This window comes from Ambystoma mexicanum, chromosome 3p, assembly GCF_040938575.1.
Source record: "Ambystoma mexicanum isolate Mex_15411 chromosome 3p, UKY_AmexF1_1, whole genome shotgun sequence".
In the NCBI taxonomy this organism is placed as follows: Eukaryota; Metazoa; Chordata; class Amphibia; order Caudata; family Ambystomatidae; genus Ambystoma; species Ambystoma mexicanum.
Genome location: NC_090925.1, coordinates 679,833,884 through 679,855,625, shown reverse-complemented (window position 1 = coordinate 679,855,625; position 21,742 = coordinate 679,833,884). Strand labels below are relative to the sequence as shown.

General features: G+C 44.9%; 1 protein-coding gene across 7 annotated transcripts in view; it reads left to right on the top strand.

The window, feature by feature from the left end:
• Window positions 1-8,408, top strand: part of RNF44 (ring finger protein 44) — a 763,073-nt gene extending 754,665 nt beyond the window's left edge. For all 7 annotated transcript variants that reach the window (XM_069651466.1, XM_069651462.1, XM_069651464.1 and 4 more), the window contains one exon: window positions 3,970-8,408. In XM_069651466.1, coding sequence (XP_069507567.1) covers window positions 3,970-4,032 — 63 coding nt within the window. In that variant the 3' untranslated portion in view covers window positions 4,033-8,408. The remainder of the gene's footprint in view (window positions 1-3,969) is intronic.
• The last annotated feature ends 13,334 nt before the right edge of the window (window positions 8,409-21,742 follow it).

The window sequence follows — 21,742 nt, the reverse complement described above, 5'->3', positions numbered from 1 at the left end:
GAAGGAAATTGGGCTTGTAATGAGACTTCATATTCCTCAACCCCACACCTTAGCCCCCCTCTCAATCCCTCAGCCCTACATATTGCGTCTGCAAGTGGTTCAATCACCAGTTCAAACCGTAACGGGGAGAAAGAGCAAACCCTGCCCTTGCTCCCCCCTTCACAATCTTGAGTTCCCTGTAGAACCCATTGACCCTCATCAAAGCCTATGGATTGGAGTATATTCTTCGTAGCCATCACTTCCAATGTGGGTCAGAGCCCCAGATAAGGAATGACATTCAACCCTACCAAAAGCCTTTTCGGCATCCAGCGATCGGACCACTAGGGTCCTTCTGAGAACCCTTGCGTGGTATATCAAAGTTATCCCCTTTCTAATATTTTCGGCCGTTGCCTCCCTGGAACAAATCCAGCCTGATCGGAATAAATCTGATTTGGCAGGACAAAAATGCAATGCTAGGATCTTTGCAAGTATCTTCCCATCCATGTTCAAAAGCGATAACTACTGATACGGATGCACAATTCCTGGGCGGGGGTGTTGGGGGAGCTGCCCTCCTTCAAAATAACTGAATTAATGGATTCAAAGAACGGTCTAGTCAAAACAAATTAAAGACCACCCCCAATTTAGGCACTAAAAGCTTTGCAATACCTTACAGAATTGAACCAAATAAGCAACCTCTAACGCTGTTAATTGTTCGTCTTTGAGCTTCTGTAACCCAAGGGCATTTAAAATAGGCTTCCATTTTGGTCCGTCCAATGAATACAATCTTTCATACTATTCCGCCAAGAGTTCAGCAATCACTAAATCCCACTGTCATTTGCCCTCTCTGTCCCTGAGTCCCATCACCCTCCTTTCTATACATTGTTTCCTCAACCTTCTGGGTAACGTGTGTTTTTTGACTTTGTAGCCCTTCTCCTAAAATTACTGTTTGAGAAAGGTCAATTTGCAATAGGTTTCGTGCATTAACAATCCTCCCAACTCCTCTCTTAAATCCTTGATTTGCCCCTCCAAGTCTCTACTGAGACCTCAATGACATTTCTGCTTTCCAAATCTCACCCCTAGGCTTACTTTCCCAGTCACACTATTTCCTCCTTGCCCCCTTCTTGATGAGAAGTACACAAAATACGAGCTTTGCTTTGTTTGATACCATGCCAGGAGGTAACCTTTCGGTTGTCATGTATCATAGAATACCCTCACACCTCCTCAAATGACTTTTAAATGCTGGATCCTTCACCAACATAATTACATTTCCAGCTTTCCCCCAGGCCCTCTCCTCCTGTGCTAAACGCAACCTTACTGTAGCCATGTCCTGATCAGGCCAAGTTATCACCATCACCTCTACCACTTCAACACTATGCTGCTGATCATCAACCAGTATGATGTCTATACGGGAGTAGTTTTGATGTGCCTTTGGAAAACAGGTGTGCATCCTCTTTAGCTACTCCCCATGAATTCACACCTGTATTTGTGCATCAAGAGACCAAACTATGAGGATTAGTCTTCATACTCTTATTGTCCTATCACCATTCTAGCTCTGCTTTGATGTATAACCTTGTTAAAATTGCCCTCCTCCCAAACCCCAATATCAGGAAAAGGTCTCCCCAGTTTCTGCATTTCTCCAACATCTTTTCCGCAAAGTCATTCTGCCCTTGTATGGGTGATTGACACGTCCCTATCATGTATTGGCAGCCGGGGTGGGGCAGCAACCAATGAAGTTGCTTGGATCGTGGGCTGAATCAAGCTATTCAAGCCCCCGTTCCAAGCAACCTGATGCCACCCCCTGCAACTCTCCCTGCCTAACCCTCATTTGAATTTCCTGTCCCTCCCAAACCCACTTTGCTGATATGAAGCCCTGCTTTCCTGATCCATGCCGGCCATCTTTAGAAAGTATTTTGTTTCAGTGAACGGCACGCCAAAAGGTGTCTGTTCATTGAAACAAAATGCACTGGTTTTAGCACCCTGGGTTTCTGGGTTGCAAACTCAGGGCGCTAATAGCCATAACCACCCATTCGACGAGTGGTAACGGCACCGGGACTTTCTATTAACTTGGGCCCCAGGCCGTTACCACCCATTCCAGTCCATGGAACCGAGTGGTTATGGCTTACTTATTGTCCTCTGTACCAACCGTTAAGAGCAAGCTATTTTATAGAGTTCTCAATAGCTTTACTCTCTCCAACCTCAGATCGTTTGCCAGGATACTACCAATACCATCCTTCATAGTTTGTAGCAATGCCCAGTAAATCATCCCCTGATCTTGGGATTTCAGCTCTTTCACCTCATTCTCCCTAAAATGGGTTTCCTGTACCATTAGGAGCTGCAAAACTGACCTTTTCAGCTCTCACTGGGCGAGTTGAAGCCTTTGTTGTTCAGAGAAGCCATATTGCACCCCGCTAGTGTACTGACCTTGTCCTCCATATTCTTCCATTCTTGCTTCTCGCCACCCGTCCCCTCCTTCAGTGATCGTTTTCTTCCTTTCATCATTCCCGAACACTTGTTCATTCTGATAGATACTGCAACAATATCTGCCCAGATTATGCATTCCCACAAACCCCTTCCTTAACCCAATCTCTTCTCCCCAAAACTCCACCCTTACATTTTCCAAATAAAGTCCTCACTCCTCTTCTAAACTGTACCCTCGGATCACACGACCATCCACTGGGTCAACGTAAACCGCTCTCCAATCTTCTGGCCGCCTACACAAAGGGTACCCCCCCTCCTCCCCAATAAGGGAGACTAACCTTTCTTACAGTACATGTTTGGGTACTCTAGTGATAGTCCATGCACTCTCCCAACCCATTACTATTACAACTATACATGTATTTCTACAACTGCCCCTGTGTAACCACTAGTGTCATTAAGACATCACCTACACTTCTCTCAACCACAAAAGTTTGCTTATTCACATACCTTGATTAGGTTTTGGCTAACCTCTGAGTTACCCTGTTTACTATAACTAGGGTGGCCTCCTAAAATCTGTCCCCCAGGACAGATTCTAGAAATCCATCTCAACACTCGCCAATACTCCTCCTGACCTCCACTGTCAGGTGACGCGCTCTGCACGCTTGCTACCGTGAGAGCTGCCTCATGGATGCTGCCATCTCTATAAACCAGAACCTCCAGGTTCCCCGAACCAACAGCTACCTCTTGTGGCCAAGTACCTTTAGAAATAAGTGGGTAATACATTTAAAACTGTTCTGGAAGCGAAAAGTTCTGTTCTCAGGATGCCATATTTGCTGCACCACCTGGTGGTGTTCTCAACTTCTTTATTTGAAAGTCTGCTTTCTCTGTGGGTTCTTAAGAGTTGGCCAGTAGTGTTTTTAATAGTTATGTGCATTTTTGAGTGTCTAATTGAAGATGCTGTTTTTACAGAACCTTGGTTGGATATTTTATTCTGCTACAACTGTACTATTGTTGATAGGATTATGTGCTAGCTCACGCCCCTCCTAAAGAGTATAGCCTGCCCATTTTGCAAAAATATGTGAAGGAAGTATACCTGTCTGCCTGTGCCTGTTTTACCTTTAGGATTGTAACCACTGCTGATTTCAGTAGAAGCAGTATGGGGCTGAGTAGACGCTGTGTACACTACGTATCCCTGTACTTCTGAAGAACGGTCCTCATTACGTCACAATGCCTCTTCTGATCAGGCATTACTATTAAAGTGCCTTTCTGTGGCACTTCTGTGTTGGTACCACTGATATGATGTGCGTGGAGCTGTGTGGGTGGGAACATGTGCAGGCTTTTATGTGTCAATAGTTCCTTTTTTTCCCCCTTTTTTTAATGTTTATTTTTTTTCTCCTCATTTTTAATTTGGCATATTTGCTGCTTTATAGAGAGTGTGTCTAGTATGCATCTTATATGTACGGCTGCTGACCTGTGATTGCAATATCTTGCTTGCAGCTATGGCTGCTGCAACTCCTTTTTCAGCTTGATAATAATCCTGCTTCACATTGTTTTATCCCAACCTCATTGCAGGCAAATCGCACGTGTCCAATCTGTCGTGCTGATGCATCGGAAGCACACCGAGAGTCGGAATGAGATTTCTTATAACTCCTGCCGCAGAATTCCGTAGAGGAAGAGGATATAAGCTGGATGACTGGAGACCAACCAGCTGCCAATGCCTGACTCGTACGCTTTTGCCGTTCCCTCCTCCATCTGCAGCTGCTTCCTCAGAACACAATATTAACAAGCAGTCTGATCTGAGGACCTCTGATCCTCTGTCTCGCCTGTTGGGTTCCTTGCCCCCAGGTCACCGCCTGCTGCAGTGCGCCTGAATACTTTGGGCATGTGGCAGCATCCAGAGAGGAGACATTGTTACCTTTGCTCTTTCTTTTGTGTTTCCCCTATCACTCCAAAGATCATAATGTCTGCTGCGGACATTTTGAATGTGTTGTGCATTTGTTTCTTCATGGTATTTTGGAGTGTTTTTCACCATTGTTTCCAGTTTTTCTCTCCTCTCCGTCCCCCTTTTCAACAGATGTCCAGGCTGAACCATCGCCGCCTGTGTGTGTTGCGAGGTGCTGTTTTGGTCTTACTTATATTGCAGAGTTGGAGATGTGGTCCTCGCCCAGTCACAATAGGACCAGCTGCTGCATATGTTGCTGTGGGCGCAATGGAGCAAGCAAGGCATTACCGGGTGGAGCAGTATGCCCTTTTGAAGCATGCAGCTCTGCCAGCTTTTAGATTTTTGCCAGTCACAAAACTGTTCTATATTTTTGCACTGAATCCAGTGGGACAAGATTCTCGCAAGGTCCAACTTACTGATTATGAATATGTTGCTTTGTTTGCAAAAGACAAAAACTGAATTGCAAGGTCTGTGGGGTTTTTTAAATTTATTTTTGGGGAAGACTATTGCAACATTTTTGCTTTCCATTCTCATTGGTCATGCCCCCTCCAACTTATCATTGTCCTTCATCACTAAACCTACTCTCTTCTGCACTGTTTGCACCTCTACCTTTCTTTTTCATTTTATAGGTGCCTCTTTAGTGTAACTTGAGGTGCAGCAGTGATGGATTTGTACTGAAAGGATGCAAGTGTTGAGGCTAATGAGTAAACCGCTGCTCGAGTTGCACCTTCCAGACCTATGCGTTCTATTGCCAACAATGCTTTTGTAGGTGGAAAGATAGTGCTGTATTTTGCTTGCACTAAAACAGACTCTCCCCTGCTTTTCCCTTCTCCCTTCACCACCCTGTGACAGTGAAAGACACCCAAACTCATCTGACTGTTATTTGCAGAGCAGTTAAAGGCCTCTTGCAGGCTGCCTTTTTTATTGAAGACGGGACGACTGGAAAGGAGAGAAGCGATGATTGAGGAATTGCAGTGCAGGAGATCTCCTCGTAGGCGCTGAGGGCTACTCTAGGGGGGCTAGCACAGCTGACCTACAGCCATGGGTGGTATTTTTCCCTGGTATTGCATGAGGATGTCTTATGATGACTAATTATACAGACCCAGTAATACTAATGACCTTTTCCCATAATGCATGTATTCCATTGTAATCAATTTCCTTGAAGCAATGATCATGTAAGCACCTAGTATGGAATTACTGCACTGATCGCACCCTTTGAATGGAGCAATGGCAAATGCACAGTCCTTACACTTCTGCCGCCACCCTTGTTCCTCAATGTTAAGGCCTCCTTGGGCAGGCTGGTAATGCCCTGCATTGCCTGTTGCTACTCGTAATGTCCCATATCATCTTCAAGGATTTATGTGCACACCCAGATAACCTAGAAGGGTGACAATCGCACACGTCCACACTGCCTCTGGCTTCTAAGAAGATGGAGGCAATTGCCTGACAAGATATTTTTCTCGAGTGGGTTTTGCATGACTTAACAAAAATCAAGTACTAATTCTGTGTTTCTGTGGCAGATTGTCAGAAAGGGCAGGCATATTATGTCAATGTTCACCATGCGCATGTGTGACCAGCTTAGAACTTAGTATTGGCTAAGCTCAGCCAGCTTCGGCTCTTGAAGGGCGGGGTGTGAGTAAGAGCGGTGGGGGGGGTGTTGGAATCAGCTGATTACTGCCATGCAATGTTCTGCACACGTCTGCTAATCCCGAGCAGGGCAGCTGTAAGCTTTTCAGAGGGCACTTTTACATTGTAGGCTAAAAATGAACCACATGCACTGAAACCCACCCACAAAATCCTAGTAGGGAGCTGTAGGATGGAGATAGATGCTGCTCTTCTTCCAGATCTGCAACAGTTTGTCATAAAACAATCTTCACCAGCAAAAGAGAGGGAAGGAAGGGATTGTGGGCCACTAAAACCATATCTTGGTGAGTATAGTGGTTTGGCACCAGCTCTGACCTAGTTTTCCAGCTTGTAGTAGCAGCAAAGCAATATGGAAATCTACATCTCCCCATCAGGCATGATTTGGATAGGAGCAAATCAAATTGGTCTGTGGATACTCTTAAAATGGTTGGACCACAGAGCTGCCTGCATTGGTGCAAGCACATCCTGGAACCATCATCTAAGGCTATATCTCTCAGCAGTGCAGCAACAACCCTACATACCTACACCATTACCCACACCAGCACAACTACACCCATGACGTTTCTTGTGTGACCTCACCCATTTTATCCTGAGCTGATATTTGTAGTTCTTCGCTATCTCACTATGGACATGCACCCACTTACTTCACACACTCCACAGAACTGCGCCTTCGCTCTTCTCCAAGCACACTACCGCCACAAGCTTCATTTGTACACGCTTATGAGTTTCCGCTCCTTCCAACAATCAGCAGCACAAATGGGCACCACCTCAGTTATATGCACAGACTTAGCACTGCACACCATTCCCTGATCTTTGCGAGCACATCAGTGCCCAAATGCAGTCGTGCATGCTGATATGCTTCTTTCAATCATGACATTTAAATTGGAGCTGAGGGGTTTAGGAGAAGACACGATTTGGGAGAACATAGAGGTTCACACAAGCTAACACAGTGTGGTCCCAATGTCTAGCCGTAGAGGAATCTTTGCTTTCCTTGGCTAGTGGAATACAAAATATAACTGAAGTATAGGCAGAACTTAAACTTGCAGTTTGAGGGACAGTGGCAACTCAGTCATTTATTGAGACAACACCCTATGGGTTCACAACCGCTTTGCTGAAGGATTGTTCCAATCTCGGCTCTGACTAGTCCACAAATGCACAATGTTATTGGGACCACTGCCTGGCCCTCATGGTGCCTTCTGTTGCTGGCAGCAGGATGCATCCCATAGGAAGGCCCTTGTCCTACCTCATCCAGGACGCTGGAGCTGCGCTGCCCCTCCACGGACACCAGTGGAATTGGATTTTGTACCACTTTTCCCCATACTATCCCTTTCCTTATGCTCAAGGCATGAGGCTGCAGCATGGGCTGCACATACTAAGCAGCCATACTGTCCACTGAGCGCCTCATGCCTCACAGCAAACTTTGCTTCCATTGGCGGGGGCAGCACAGCTGTGAACCTGGATTTTTCAACCGATGACCTAAGACGTTTGCACCGTATAGGCCTTCGCCCCACTTCTGAAAAGCCATTACTTTACCCCTACAACCTCAAAGGTCGAGAACCTGATACATGGCCATGAATAGTTTAACTACAACAGAGAAGATTTAATGCTGGTCTTATTTTGTTTTTCCTTTCTTTTAAGTATATGAATGAGTTTCTTACCCTGACCCTCCCAACTGAAAAGCTTATTATGGCCCTGCTGTGGGAGAAGTAACAGGGTGGGTTGGGGTGGGATTAGGGGCACAGCTTGTGTGATGCAGAGTTTTATTCCAGTGAGCAGCTAAGAGTGTCATTTCAAATAATGAAAACAGAAAATGTACAATGATTTCGAATGTTTGTGATCACTCCTTAGATACCACATTTTACCAATGATTTTCTGTGCTGGGAATAGTGGATTGTTTACTGTTAAATTATAACCCTATGGACCCTGGGGAGTGGCATGCTCTCCCCCTGACCGCCCACAAAAAAGGTCCTGCTGTGTATGGGCAGGGGGGAGGGTGCCTGTACTCTGGGGACACAAGACATGTTTTGTGTTAGGTTATGCATATATATATTTTGCTATATATATGTATATGTATATAAATACATTATTTTTGCTTTTTGTACTTGCACATTCTACAGTTACCTCACTCTCCCCATGTATGTATTTGAAAAATGCTAATATATAGAAACAAATGGTTCTTAAAGCTATAAAAGTGTGTTTTTCCATTCCATTGGAATCATATTGGTTTGTAGCATTTCCCATAACTCGTGCTATTGTATTATATATATATGTGTATAGTGATTGAAACTTTTTAACAGATTTGTACTTTTTTTAAAATGAAAGTTGCTACTTCTGCTTGACCTGGTAGTGCAATCATTATTTTTTTTTAATGTTGTGGCTGAATTGAGAGGGATGTTCACTAATAAATGTATGATGTATACAGACATTGAGAAGTCTTCTTCCTGTCTCTCATTACTGGTGCAAGAGCTTTTTTTGTAAGAGCCACTGGATCCTTTTGAAAGTGGAGATGAAAAAAAGAGGGGAGAATAAAGTGTTTTTAGAGGGCCCTGGAAAGACATGACACAGTGGGTGGCAGGGCAGTGGTTGGATAAGTAACGCAGGCTATTGGAATTTCACGATGATCGCCCTAGCAGTGCGATGTTTAATAGCATTATTCACCCTTTGAATGTGGCAACCAAATTTCAAGGAAGTAATCAACATGTTGACCAAAAAAGGGGGTAGAGGGTTATTTGCAAGTGAATGGGGCTGTATTAGTGGATTTTTTTTTTAAATGTGCTAGTGTGAGGGCGAAGGAGCTGGACTATACCTCTAGCATTAGGCCTTGTGCTTGACCTTTCTACTAACACTTCATCCCTAGTAAATTGTAATCTGCAGCCACGAAAAGGACATGGCTGATGATCCCTGCAGACTCTTTGCCTCAGACTAAGGGTGTCACAAAGACGCTGTCCCCCGAGCGAGTCTCCTTGCATGGCTGGCTCTGTGTTTAACCTGCCTACTGGCAGTTTAGGCAATCTTCTGAGAGTAAGATTTAGCAAGCTTAATCTACAGGATGTTATAGAGAAGTCAGTGAGTTTGACAGTTAAATGCTGGGTTTTTTGTGTGAAACGAAATTGATGAAGATGTGGTTATGGCCTCTGCCAGCTTCAAAGAGCAAAGAAGGGAGAAGCCAAGAGCAGATCTTGCTCAAACTGCTCATAGACATGGCATCAAAAAATAGTGTATGAGGGCTCCAAAATATCTCCCCAAAAGGTTGGGGTTGAAAATTATGGTGCGGGAAGATGAGTCAACCTGTTCAGTAGGAAATCCCATAATACACAGAAGGAGAGAAAAGTACACAGCACCAAAGCCAACACACCATAGAGCCAAACAGTTTCGAGAAGCATGAGAATACACTGAAGAATTTGCACAATCAGAAGAGGGATTATTTGACACTGTACATGGTAGACACTTATTGCAAGTAGATCACACAGACACATAGGACACTAAATATTTTCAATTTCAACTTGAGGTCAATAGGACGGACATTTGGACTTAAAGGGGTAGTTTGGTCAGAAATGTTTTGGCCTAATGGATCGGGCGTGTATTTCATAGCATACATCGATCATTCTTAAATACATTTCCAATGCCATTTACCCGAGTTTTTCTCGCTTTTAACACATGCGAAAACAACGGCTCAGGTACCGCCATCTTGTGCTATTCTTATAAATTGATCTATCGCCCTAAGTTCAAGTGCCCTCGCAGCACTGATTCGGATGGCCCGCCCCTAACACTGACATCACTAGACGCTCCTGTTGAGGTCGTCCTATTCCAGTGACGTTAGCGGGCAGCGTAGCCAAATGTACCCGTTATCACCAACGTCACAACGTTATCTAACGCAGAACCAGGAACTGAACTTAAACACACACATCACCAGAAAATGCAAAACTTTTGTTTCTTCTAACAAAACTGATAGAAACATTTTATTTTGAAGAGAACAGCAATAGTCGGGAGTGTAACAAGTAGTTTTCGAACACATTTAATCATAGGTAGAGAACTTTGCATCGTTCTCATTTTTGGTGTAATTGTGAATGCTGATTTCCTAATGCCGAATCAGATCATTGATCGTTTAATCCAAGTCTATCCTTTCTTCACAGAAAGTTATGTTCCATGACGAACAAGTAAACTACGCACATGGCGCTCCATTAGAGAGGAGAAATGAGTGCTTTAAAATTTAATTAAATGAAACATTTTCACATCCACACGTTTCTCCTTCTGCCGTGTTGCTCTTTGTTACTACAACTGCGAAAGGGCAGATTGTTGTCTGGCGATCGTCCCAATTCGTAGTTTATCATTATTGTCCTAATATTGTTGAGGCCGTCGGTGGGTAGGCTGTACCAATGACAGGCACACACCAGGATCAGATAACTATGGAAAATTGAGAATGCAAAACATATTTCAGTACCTACTTTAGTACTTTCTTATGTTGGCTATACATTTAAGTTACAATGAACATGCAAATGAACATTCATCCGTCACAACGTTCATCATGTAGCACACGGCATGCTTTCCATCCACACTTGAATAAATATTGTTTAAAAAATTGCTTACATTGTGTTTTGGGATTCCATACTTCGGATGTCATGGAGGACCAACCGCTTCGAATGACAGTTTTCTGAAATAGCAACTTTACTTTCCGGCGTAAGCTTTCAATATAGTGAATATTATTTCTTTGTGGATTTTCAACACATTTGCTCCTTAGCATTCTTAGTGCAATGGATTCAAGGACACAACAATGGGACCCTTCATCTAGCCTTCACAGCATGCCCGATTCAGTTTCGTTTTTGGTAGCGCATGCCACAAAAATGAACAATATTGGTGATCAGTGTGCTGAAAAACGAGATATTTCAAATAAACCACATATGATATTTACTTCAATTTTGACGGTATCAAGGCGCCTGTGCCCACTACATAGTTTGTCTGGCAGAATGGCTGGGGCCTGAAGGGATAATAGTGAGGGAGAGAGGTACAGGGATCATGGAAGAGTGTACAGGCATGAACAGTGCATTTCAGGCGTATTTTGAAGTCAATAAGGAGTAGTTTGGGGGCAGAAGTCATCCCATTCAGAAAGGAAAACAGACACGGGGTCAGGGGTATGCACATAGTGGCAAGGGTGAGAGAGGGTCGGAAAGACACTCATTTTGCAGGCAAGACTTTCAAAGGAGGAATAGTGCTGGGTGGGTATGAGAGAGGTAAGGACCAACTTGGAGATGGGGGGCGGGGGGGTCTGGGGATCGGGGCTACTCCACCAGCAGATCGGTTGGTCCGAGTCTTGGAGAGGATCTTGTAGACATCATTGAGGAGGGAGTCAAAAGCAGTGACAAAGCTGGCATTGAACCATGTCTTGTTGAGAGCAAGTAGGTCGAGATCAAAGTTTTCAAGAAGGAGGCAGATGTCAGAAGAGGCTTAGTAGCTTCTTTGTAGATCTATTCCCACAATCATATTGATTTCTGCATTTATGCAGGCGCGTCTCGTTGTCATCCACATATAGGCCTCCACAGTAAGATGTAAATGTGCAAAGGCCACTGGCGCATGCTCATAATGCACATTGGCAATACATATTCCTTCCACCGTTATTTAAATGCTGTACACAGGTGTTTCTAGGCATGACAAGGCAAGGAAAGGGGAACAGAACAAACAATCCTACTCGGCCTTGTTTTATTCAGAGCATGCAAGGAGGGATGGAGAGGAGAAGTGCCAGGGGGAGGAAAGGGGAGAGTGCAAAATGCTAGCTTGAGTAAGTGCTGCTGGGGTGGCCGGCTCTAAATAAGTGCAAGTAGGCAGCAGACTTTGGGGATTGCAGATACAGTCCATAGTGTGCCTTAGGGCCGGAGGCAGTGCATGGGGTTACTGGTCCTGAGGGAGCCTGGTCCCCATAAACTGTGAAACTGCTAGCCCTATGGGGCATACATTCTATATAGTAAATACATAACACAATACGCAGAAACTTGTTTTGTGTTGACAATGAAAAGGCTGTGACTTTTTATTAAACATAATACTACTTAAAACATAACTTAGTATTATGGGTATTCCCCAACAGGTGTGCAGTGTTTTCTTAGTTCTGTACTTTAGGGCGCTAGACCAGGAAATGGAAGTTGTCCTTTGCTCGCAGGGTGTCCCAGCATGAGCTCCCAGGTCTGTGTGTTTGGGACCTGTAAATTGGCCGGTGAGCACTCCTGTGCCTGATGGCAGTTTCCTTCCAGGCCCATGCCGCTTTTCCTGCTCTTCTTTTCCACGACTTTCATACAACCTTTGTCCTGTGCTTGCCCAAATGTACCTTTTTCCTGGGGTGGGTGGTATCTGGGCAAATGAGAAGCTGGGTCTGTGAACGCAGAGTCCAGATACACTTGGGTCACAGTGTTCTTTCTGCAAGTCTGCTCCAGCAGCTCTTCCATAGGGCAAATATATTACTGCCCCACAAATGGTTGGCCTTTGCCGACAGCCAATTCGCACCTATGTGCATTGCTTCCTGCCTTTCCCCTCTGATATTGCTAGAGTATAGTACCCTCCCTATCGGACTCTTAATGTGAGTCCTGCTTCAGGAGAGAACCGGGGGGGTCAGGGCAGGGGGGGTGTGTTGTGTTATGGTTGCCGTCCCGCCGCTTCTGCCGTCGGTACATCGTTGGCCGCTCCCAAGCTCAAAGGCCTGTGCCTTTGAGCTCCATTTGGGGTGCCCCCTCATTCCGCGTCACTGGTCATAAGGTTCAGAGGGTGGCTGGATAACCAGTTAGCGCAGCAGAATGAACATCAGAAGGGGAGAGGGAGAAAGAAATCACAAGCATAAAGGAAGGTCTTCAGTTGCTTCCAAAACTTGAGGGGGTCTTTTTCAATTTTGAGAGGCAGAGTGACTGTTCCAGAGGGAGGCACCAACCAGAGAGAGATCTACCCCCCACTCCGCCTAAAGAAGCGTCTGACCCTCAGAGTTGTAGGTGGATGAGCCGAGCGGCAGGCTCGAGAAGGGAAGTGCTTAGGAAAAAAGAACTTGTTGTGGTGTTGTACCCAGCACCAGAATGTCTTGTGGACAATGCAGAGGGTCTTGAACTTGATCCTAGCAGCCACTGTGAGCAATTTGAGACCAAGGACAAGTGTTGCAGTCCTGTTCTGAATACGTTGCAGAGGGTGAAGAGTAGAGGCAGGAAGATGTATAAAGAGGCTGTTGCAATAGTCCAGCGTACAGAGAACTTGGGCTCTGGAGACTGATCTTCGGGGGTAGGTGAGAAAAGGAAGTCTACCTATGAGGAGGTGCAGCTGGAAGTGGGACTTTATTAGAGACGTCTGAGATGTGAGGAGAGAAGGAGAGGGTGGAGTCGAACATGACTGGTTTCTGAGTGGAAGGGGAGGGAGGAAAGGCCAGGGAGGTTGGCCAGAGTTAATTGAGGAAAGATTGAACAGCAGTCATAACTGAAAGGATCTCCGTTTTGCTGGCATTGAGACAGAGTACATTAAAGTCAAACACTTGAAATAATCATACTGGCATTTATTGTTGAAAAATAAATCATTTACGTCACAAACAGTAATTCATTAAAAAGCACATTTTTTTAATCAATTACACCTCAAGTCACACACTATTTCATTTTGTGTACAATGAAAACTGCTTGCTGGCACTGTGCGGAAGCTTGAAACTGCATTTGTCAAACATTGTAAAGAGAGCCACACATGAAAAATCTCCAAGTCAACTTTTCCACAAGTTCAGGTTTGGGAGGGCAAACCTGAAAAGGGGGATTACATGGCCACCTTGGATATGAAAGATGCACACTTGTATATTTCAATGTTTCCAGCGCACAGAAAGTACCTCCTGTTTAAAATCAAGAACTCTCACCATCAATTGAAGGTAGTCCCCTTTTGGCATTGCCTCAGCTCCAAGGGCGTTTACAGAGGTGCTAGCAGTGCTGGCAGCTCACCTGCGCAGACAATCCATCCTAGTGTACTCTTATCTCAACGACTGCCTCATAACTAGACACTCGCCCCAGGCGTATCTGGAGGACACCCAAAAGACTGTAGCTCTTCTTTTCAACCTAGGATTCTCAGTCATGTCAAACAGTTTCTAGGAGTACTAATTCGAACAGAAGACAGACTTGTCTTCCCCCTCCAATGAGAGGTTTCAAAACGTGTTCCAGATACCTCAATATTTAGCCAGTCATCTAGTAACCATAAAGAAAGCCATGCGGCTGCTGGGAATGATAGCATCCTGCATCTTCCTAGTTCCACATGCCTGCCTGTGCCCTATGTAGTAGTGGCTCTTGAGCCAATGGTATCAGACAAGCGGTCAGTGGGACGATCTAGGGGTTCTCTCGACAGCCCTCATTCAGTCCCTGCGGTGGTGGTCAAAGAAAAACCTTCTGTAGGGGAAATCCTTTGCCACGGCCGCAGTACAAGCCACTCTCAGCACAGACGCATCCCTATCAAGATGAGGAACACACCACCTAGAACAAACAGCGCACAGCATGTGGTCTCCATCAGTAGCATCCAAACATATCAATCTGTTGGAACTACTTGCAGTGTTCCAAGCCCTAAATCTTTCCAAACACACCATCACAGCCATGTACTTACCTGAACAAACAGGAAGGCACTCGCTCTCCAGGGCTGTCCACACTGCCTAAGAACATTTGTAAATGGATACTCAAACACATGTTCCTTCTATCGCAACATGTTCCAGGGGAACGCAATCCTCTGGCAGATGTACTCAGCAGAGACTTGCACCTACCCGTAAAACACGAGTGGCACTTACAAAAACATAGTCTACACAACGTCTTTGCAGAATGGGGTTCATCCAGACATCGACTTGTTCACAACTCTGCGGAATGCCCAATGCCCAGATTACACCTCCAGGTACCCTCAGAAACAGTGCAACGGGAATGGTCTCTGGAGACTGATCCTAATAGCACCAATGTGGGATTGACAGCCTTGGTTCGCCCATCTGTTGAGAATGTCCGTCTCCCCACCCAGGAAACTAACTTGTCCGTTCAACATGCTGTCACACGACCTAGGGAAGACACCTTCGTATATATAGGTGAACCCCGAGTTTACTCACTTCAAGTGAGTGCTCTACCTTATTCTGGGGATATAAGACTTATAGTATAGACAGAGGTAGTCAGCTAGTTTTGCAACAGTTAGACAAAAAGATAAAATTAGTCCAAAATAGGTCAAAGTACAAAATATTCATTTATTTAAAGGTCATTTCAGGTTGTCAATATAGTAGTAAAACATACTAAAACACAATCCTAATAGTGACAAGATGTCATCTTGAATATAGACACGTGTTGAATTAATAAACGCGACAGATTTTTAAGCAACATGTAACACATTTGCTACTTTTCTGTTGACCTACTCTGAGGATGAGTCTAATTTTTCAATCTAGCTACTCAATATACTAGAGTTTAGGACTCAACATGTTTCTGTTCTCGCAAATTGGTGTTGGAACATTCGTCATGAGAATGGTCACATTAGTTGTCATGACTTTAAAACAACCATATCGCCAATTTTACACAGTTCACAAAGGGCGAAAGTTGGGTGATTTTCTTAATATGGTGTAACTGTTGGAAAACAAACACAAAAAGAAAAAGACAAAAAAGGGAGGTTTTAGATGCTAATTTTACTTATCTAGATTATTCTCATTATAAGAATACTCAGATAGGTAAGTAAAATACCTGTTTGAGCGTAAGGTTTGTCTCCTGGGATGTTGTCCCTTTATACATTAGGACTATTCATCTTGGGTCGGTAGCGGCCGTCTGTGCCTGTTTAGCGACCTGGGGAGGAGTGTCAAAGAGACTTGTGTTTACTTCACTCGATCCTACTTGGTCATATATCTGCGTAGCCTTGAATTATTAACCAGTGATATTAGATTAATATGGGTATTCACATACCTGTTTATCTTTTCGTATCCCTTGCATGTATTTAGGGGAAGAGATTATTCTTTGTCTGTTGGGGTGGAGTCAATTTAGTTCGCAATCTCTAAAGAGGTTAAATAATGAACATAGAGCGGTACTTTAGGACAGAATGATCTTAATTGCAGCACTTACATAGTATCTATAAACAGTATAGGTATAGGGATTTCACGTTGTTTTACCTTCTTGTGGTTGGTTTTAGAATCGAGGGGTCTTTCAAGAAGATATAGATATCTAGATTTAGATCAGCATGTCCTGGGGTAAGATGTAACCTGTATAGAGGGGGAGATGGATATAAATGCCCTACTCTCTGTATATTGATGGCACTAGCATCTTGGCTAGATAACAGTTAAAGACCCGGACAGTTCTTACCTTTTTCTTAGGTATCTTGTTGGTTCTTATCCCGGTTGGGTTTCAAACAAGTAGCTCGGTTATATAAGGTAATGCAGAGCTCCTTATTGCGTGATGTATATTAATGTTCCTATGACATAGCTGAGAAAGAGAGAGAACATCTATGTTGGAGCTAGTGTCACTAGTAAATCTAGATTAAGATTCTTTTAGAAAGTACTGAATTTCATAACGCTATTCCACAGATATGCGAGTTTAGCAGACCTACCTATAGTGGCGTGTACACAGATCTGTACAACAGTATCACTTCAGAGTTCTAACAGGGGGCGGCATCCACGGCGCTCTGTCTGTTACTGTCAGTAGAGAGCAGCGTATAGCGCCATCTTGTGGTTAGCTATAAACGGATTGGCCCTTTCTTTATTTTTAGTATGCCAACGGAGAGTGGCGAAATGCACCATCTTAAGGAGTGTAATTAAAGCGCCAGTCCTTTCTTTACTTTCGGTAGTGTTTGTGTATCCACCTTGTCCCGAGATTCAGTAGGTGGAACTTTCAACATAATGTGTGGAATCCTGTGTCGCTTACAGAAATATTAGTTCTAGATTTGAGTTGACTATTCATAGAAAGAGCTTTTTTAATATGTTCTTATCAACTACTAATTGAATACTTGCTATTCTAAAGGGGAATATAGGAAAGTCCTACTTTAGTGTTGGGTATTGCAATGTTAAAGACTTCTGGTATATGTTTCTGACGGTAAGAAATAGCGAACATGACAAAAGACAAAACACATGGGTATATTGACGATTATGCCACAGCCTTCATGAGCGCGATTTCAATAATCAACAATAGCTAATTAGGAACTAACCAAGACCCAAACACAGAATAGGATGAGATCATTCAACTTAGAAAAAACTTATCAGAACTGAACTACATGGGGAGATAATACTAGAGTATCTGAAAAAGAAAGCGTTACCCCAAGGTCTGACAGTCCACAATGAGCCCCGGCTGTTTTTTAGATGATGCTAAATTTAAGCTGCAAAGGTGCTATATAGCTAATCGGTGTGGGCGTGACTGGCTCATCTTAATAATTGACACTGCTAAAGAAGTATCACAGAAAATTGAGATTGACTTAAAAAAGTTAGAAGAAGATATAAAGAAACTAATTTCCTTAGATAATGTGAAAAAATCGTCTAGATCGAAAAGAAAAGGAAATGAAAGACTTTAAACAGACTAACACCCTTGAACGCATTCAACGGCTCAAAAAAGATCTAACCAGATATAGCCACGACAAAGCATACCCCTATACACAAGAAAGCTATAAAACTCCAACAATACAGCCCAGCGGCCCACAAAATAGAAATAGAAGAGTTAGATTTGTCTTACAGCTCGAGTAACGATAGTAGCGACCCTAATAATACACCCACTGAGAGCTCTACTTCAACTCCCACAAGAGGCAGAGGCCAGCAATATAACAAAAGAAGTTGGGGCAATCAGGGTAATGCATCAAGGAATTTTTTATTCCAAGGCCCCAACAGGAGGAACTGGAATGGCGATAAATGTCAACTCAGGAGCTGCAATCGCTGCTAGTCAACCTCTCTAAATACGAACCTACACCCATCGAAAAGCAAGTGTTAAACAAAGGTCTGGGCTACGTAATCTCTAAAAAAACACGACCCATTCCTTTTTCGGAGTGAATTCCAAAAACAAATGCGGAAGATCCATTTAATAGAGTACTTCGCAGACAAAACTCAAGTAATGGAAGACCAACTGATTATAAACCATACAGGGCTAAAATAAAAAACTCAGCATTCACTCCACCGACACATACTAATTCGCCTGAATCAGAGATTTTTGAAAACCGAGTGCTAGCTGAAGTGGAAAAAGTAGAAAAGAAAAATACCCCCATGTTTCACAACCTTAGCAAAAACAAAATGGAAGCCCTAAATGCACTGGCTAACAACGAAACTATCCTTATAAAAAGAGCTGCCAAGGGAGGGGGCATAGTGATACTAGATAAAACCTCTTACATCAATGAATGTCTTACCCAACTTAACAACTGCTCGTATTATAAAAAATTAACTGAAGATCCAACCATCAAACTTATAAGCATGATTGAACAAAAAGCAACCAGAGCCAAAGAAAGAGGATGGCTGAGCAGACAAGAATGCCAATTTCGAAGGGATTGTGTCCTCCGACGTATTCCTCATCTTAGATATCTCCTTCCAGCTCTGCTGGCCTCGGAAAAAATTTTCTCTCTAGAGGGCGCTGCGCGTCGATGTCCCTCGACAGCCGCCATATCGACGTCGACGTCATCCTGCCTATAAAGGCCACGCGCAGCGTCCGTTGCTCAGTTCCGTTTTTCCGCGCTTACTCAGTGCCTCGGAATACCGTTGCTCAGTTCTTAGTCAGATTAATCCTATTTACCTTGAGTCATTCGATCCATAATCGATGGCTTCCTCATCGGAACCGACAACTCCTCGATCCGGCTTCAAGAAATGCCGAGATTGTGGGAAAAAGATGTCGTTGACTGACCCTCACAGAGTTTGTCTGTGGTGTTTGGGAGCTGAACACCATTGTTCGGAATGCGAGGACTGTATGTCCATGACAGCTAAGGCCCTGAAGGAGCGTAGGGGGAAGCTGGAGAAAGGTAAGACTTTTAAAGCTTCTTCTTCGTCGACGAAGTCGAGACACTCGTCTCCTCGTCACCATTCGCGCTCCAGGTCTCGGAGTGGGTCCCATCACTCGAGATCGAAGCACTCGAAGAGGAGACGTCGAAGATCCCCTTCTCCGTCTTCCTCTTCCTCTGTTTCGCCAAAAAGAATCCCTTGCCCCACGAAACCTAGTTCCCGGGCTGAATGGGAGGAATTCCGCAAAAATATGATGAGCGTCTTCGAGAAAGCGGCCTCGACCCCCTCGAAGACTGCCGAGAGCGATGCTCTGGTCGAAAGACCCGAAGGTCAAAAACGCTGTGAGTCGCAGTACCCGGCGAAGGAAACCTCTCGAGCGCGTCTCGAACCCTCGAGTAGGACTATGACCTCCAAACCTTCCTCGAAGGTTCCGTCAACGCCGAGGTCGATGTCGACGCCGTTGTCGAAGGGACCTTCGACACACGGGTCTGTCGACTCGACGCCAGCTTCGACACCGGCGTCGACGCCAAGTAAAGTCACGGTTACGACACACCCAGTGACTATCCCCAGGTCCTCGACGTCGATGGCTTGGAGATTGTCGAGTAGAATTCCAATTCTGTCAAGGTCTTCGAGGCCTCCGCCTTTGTTTTCGACGCCACGCTCGAAGCCTTCGACGTCGACGACATCGACGTTTTCGAGGCCGATAATGACAAGTTCGGCACCCTCTGCCTTGGAAATGGGATATACTCCCTTTATGAGTTCAGAACAATTGAGAACTATGTCTTCAATTTTGGAAGAGGGTGAATTGTCTGAACAGGAAGACACATTTGAGTTGCAGGGACCTGTAACCCCAATTAGAGAGGAATTTTCCTCTGAAGAACGCAGGTTAAAGGATCTTCATGATTCCTTACATGAGGCAAGTGGGTTAGACACTTCCCCTGAGGTGGAGTTTGCTAGGGCAGACCCGGGGGAGCATGCTGAAACCCCCTATAGAGCCTTAATGGCCAGGATCACAGAGTTCATGGGGTGGTCTGCACCTTCACAATCTTTCCAACAAGATGACCTCACAGATATTCTTGACAAAGGCCCACAGGAGGATCCTGTGGTGCCTTTTCATAAAGCTCTTCAGAGGAAGATCATGACAAACTGGGAAACCCCAGATGTAGTACCAGCAGTAAATAAAAAACTGTCTACAAAGTACATGGTATCTTCTACAGACCCGGAGTTTTTGTCTAAACACCCATCCCCAGAAAGTCTGGTGGTACAGGCAGCATCCTCTACCGATGTCAAGACGGCTTATCCTACCGTCCCACAGGACAGGGACGATAAAAAATATGATGCTATGGCAAAGAAAGTCTTTTCAGCATGTAGCATGGCGTTAAAATCTGTTAATGCTACTTGCACCCTTGCTAGGTTCAGCCATACACTTTGGGAGTGTGCTTCTACAGCGGCTGACTGCATCCCGGAGGGAGAAGAAAGGGATGCGTTCCTGAATATTATACAGGACGGTAAAGACGCTATGTGCGAATCCCTCCAGACGGGCATTGATTCGGCTGACAGTATCAGCAGAGCAATGGCGGCAAGTACATCAACCAGGAGATTCGCTTGGTTGAGAAAGTCTGGTTTTGCCCCAGATGTGCAAGCCAGGCTCTTGAACATGCCATTCGATGGCTCTTCTTTGTTCGGGAAAAAGGCGGATGACAGTTTAGAGAAACTGCAAACTTCAAAAGCAGCAGCAAAATCCCTAGGAGCTGCAATCCGTCAGACTCCTTTTCGTCCCACAGGAACCTCTGCGAGAGGCAAGTCCTTTCGCTTCTACTCCGCATTCGGAAGAGGTAGAGGACGACCGGCTCAAAGGGGACAAAGAAGAACTACCCGAGGTGGACGGGGTAGATATTCAAAAGCCGCAGCAACAGCAGGTGCCTCTTTACCATCGGCATCTGCATCAGCCGCCCCAAAACCACTCTGAGGACTTCCCTCACAGGACACCTGTAGGAGGCAGGTTGACTCAACATCTGGCGGTATGGCAGGCTATCACGTCAGATGCTTGGGCATTGGAAACAGTTGCCCAAGGTTACTGCCTGCCTTTCCTACGTATACCTCAGAGTCATCCACTGGGGATCAGCTCTCAGAAAGCTCCAGATCCGCTCCTCTTGCAGGAAATTTTGGACCTGCTTGAGAAAGGTGCCATAGAACCGGTACCTGTAGTGGAGAGGAACAAGGGCTGGTACTCCCCTTACTTTCTCATTCCAAAGAAAGACGGAAGACTGAGACCCATCTTGGACTTGCGAGAATTGAACAAATTCCTCAGAAAAGACGAATTCAAGATGGTCACTCTTTCTCAGATCCTCCAGGCCCTTCAGTTCCAGGACTGGTTGGAATCTCTGGACCTTCAGGACGCTTATTTCCATGTGCCTATCCATCTCAAACACAGGAAATACCTGAGGTTCGCAATTGGCAACCCTCACTATCAATTTCGAGTGCTGCCATTTGGGCTGACCTCCGCCCCGAGGGTCTTCACCAAGTTAATGTCGGTAGTGGCTGCAAGTCTAAGGAGGGAAGGGATTCACGTCTACCCCTACCTGGACGATTGGTTGATCAGGGCTGTTTCTCCGGAACAAGCTCAGATCCAGCTAAATCATGTGTGCCAATTCCTTCACAGACTGGGCTTCTCCCTCAATTTAAAGAAGTCACAAATGATAGCATCGCAGAGACTCCAGTTCATAGGAGCGATCCTGGACACTTCCCTGGGAAAAGCCTCGCCACCAGAGGTGACGGCTCAAGATATTCTACAGATGGTTACCAAGTTCCAACATGCCCAACGTCTCCCAGCCTTCGATTTTTTGAGGTTACTGGGCCTCATGGCA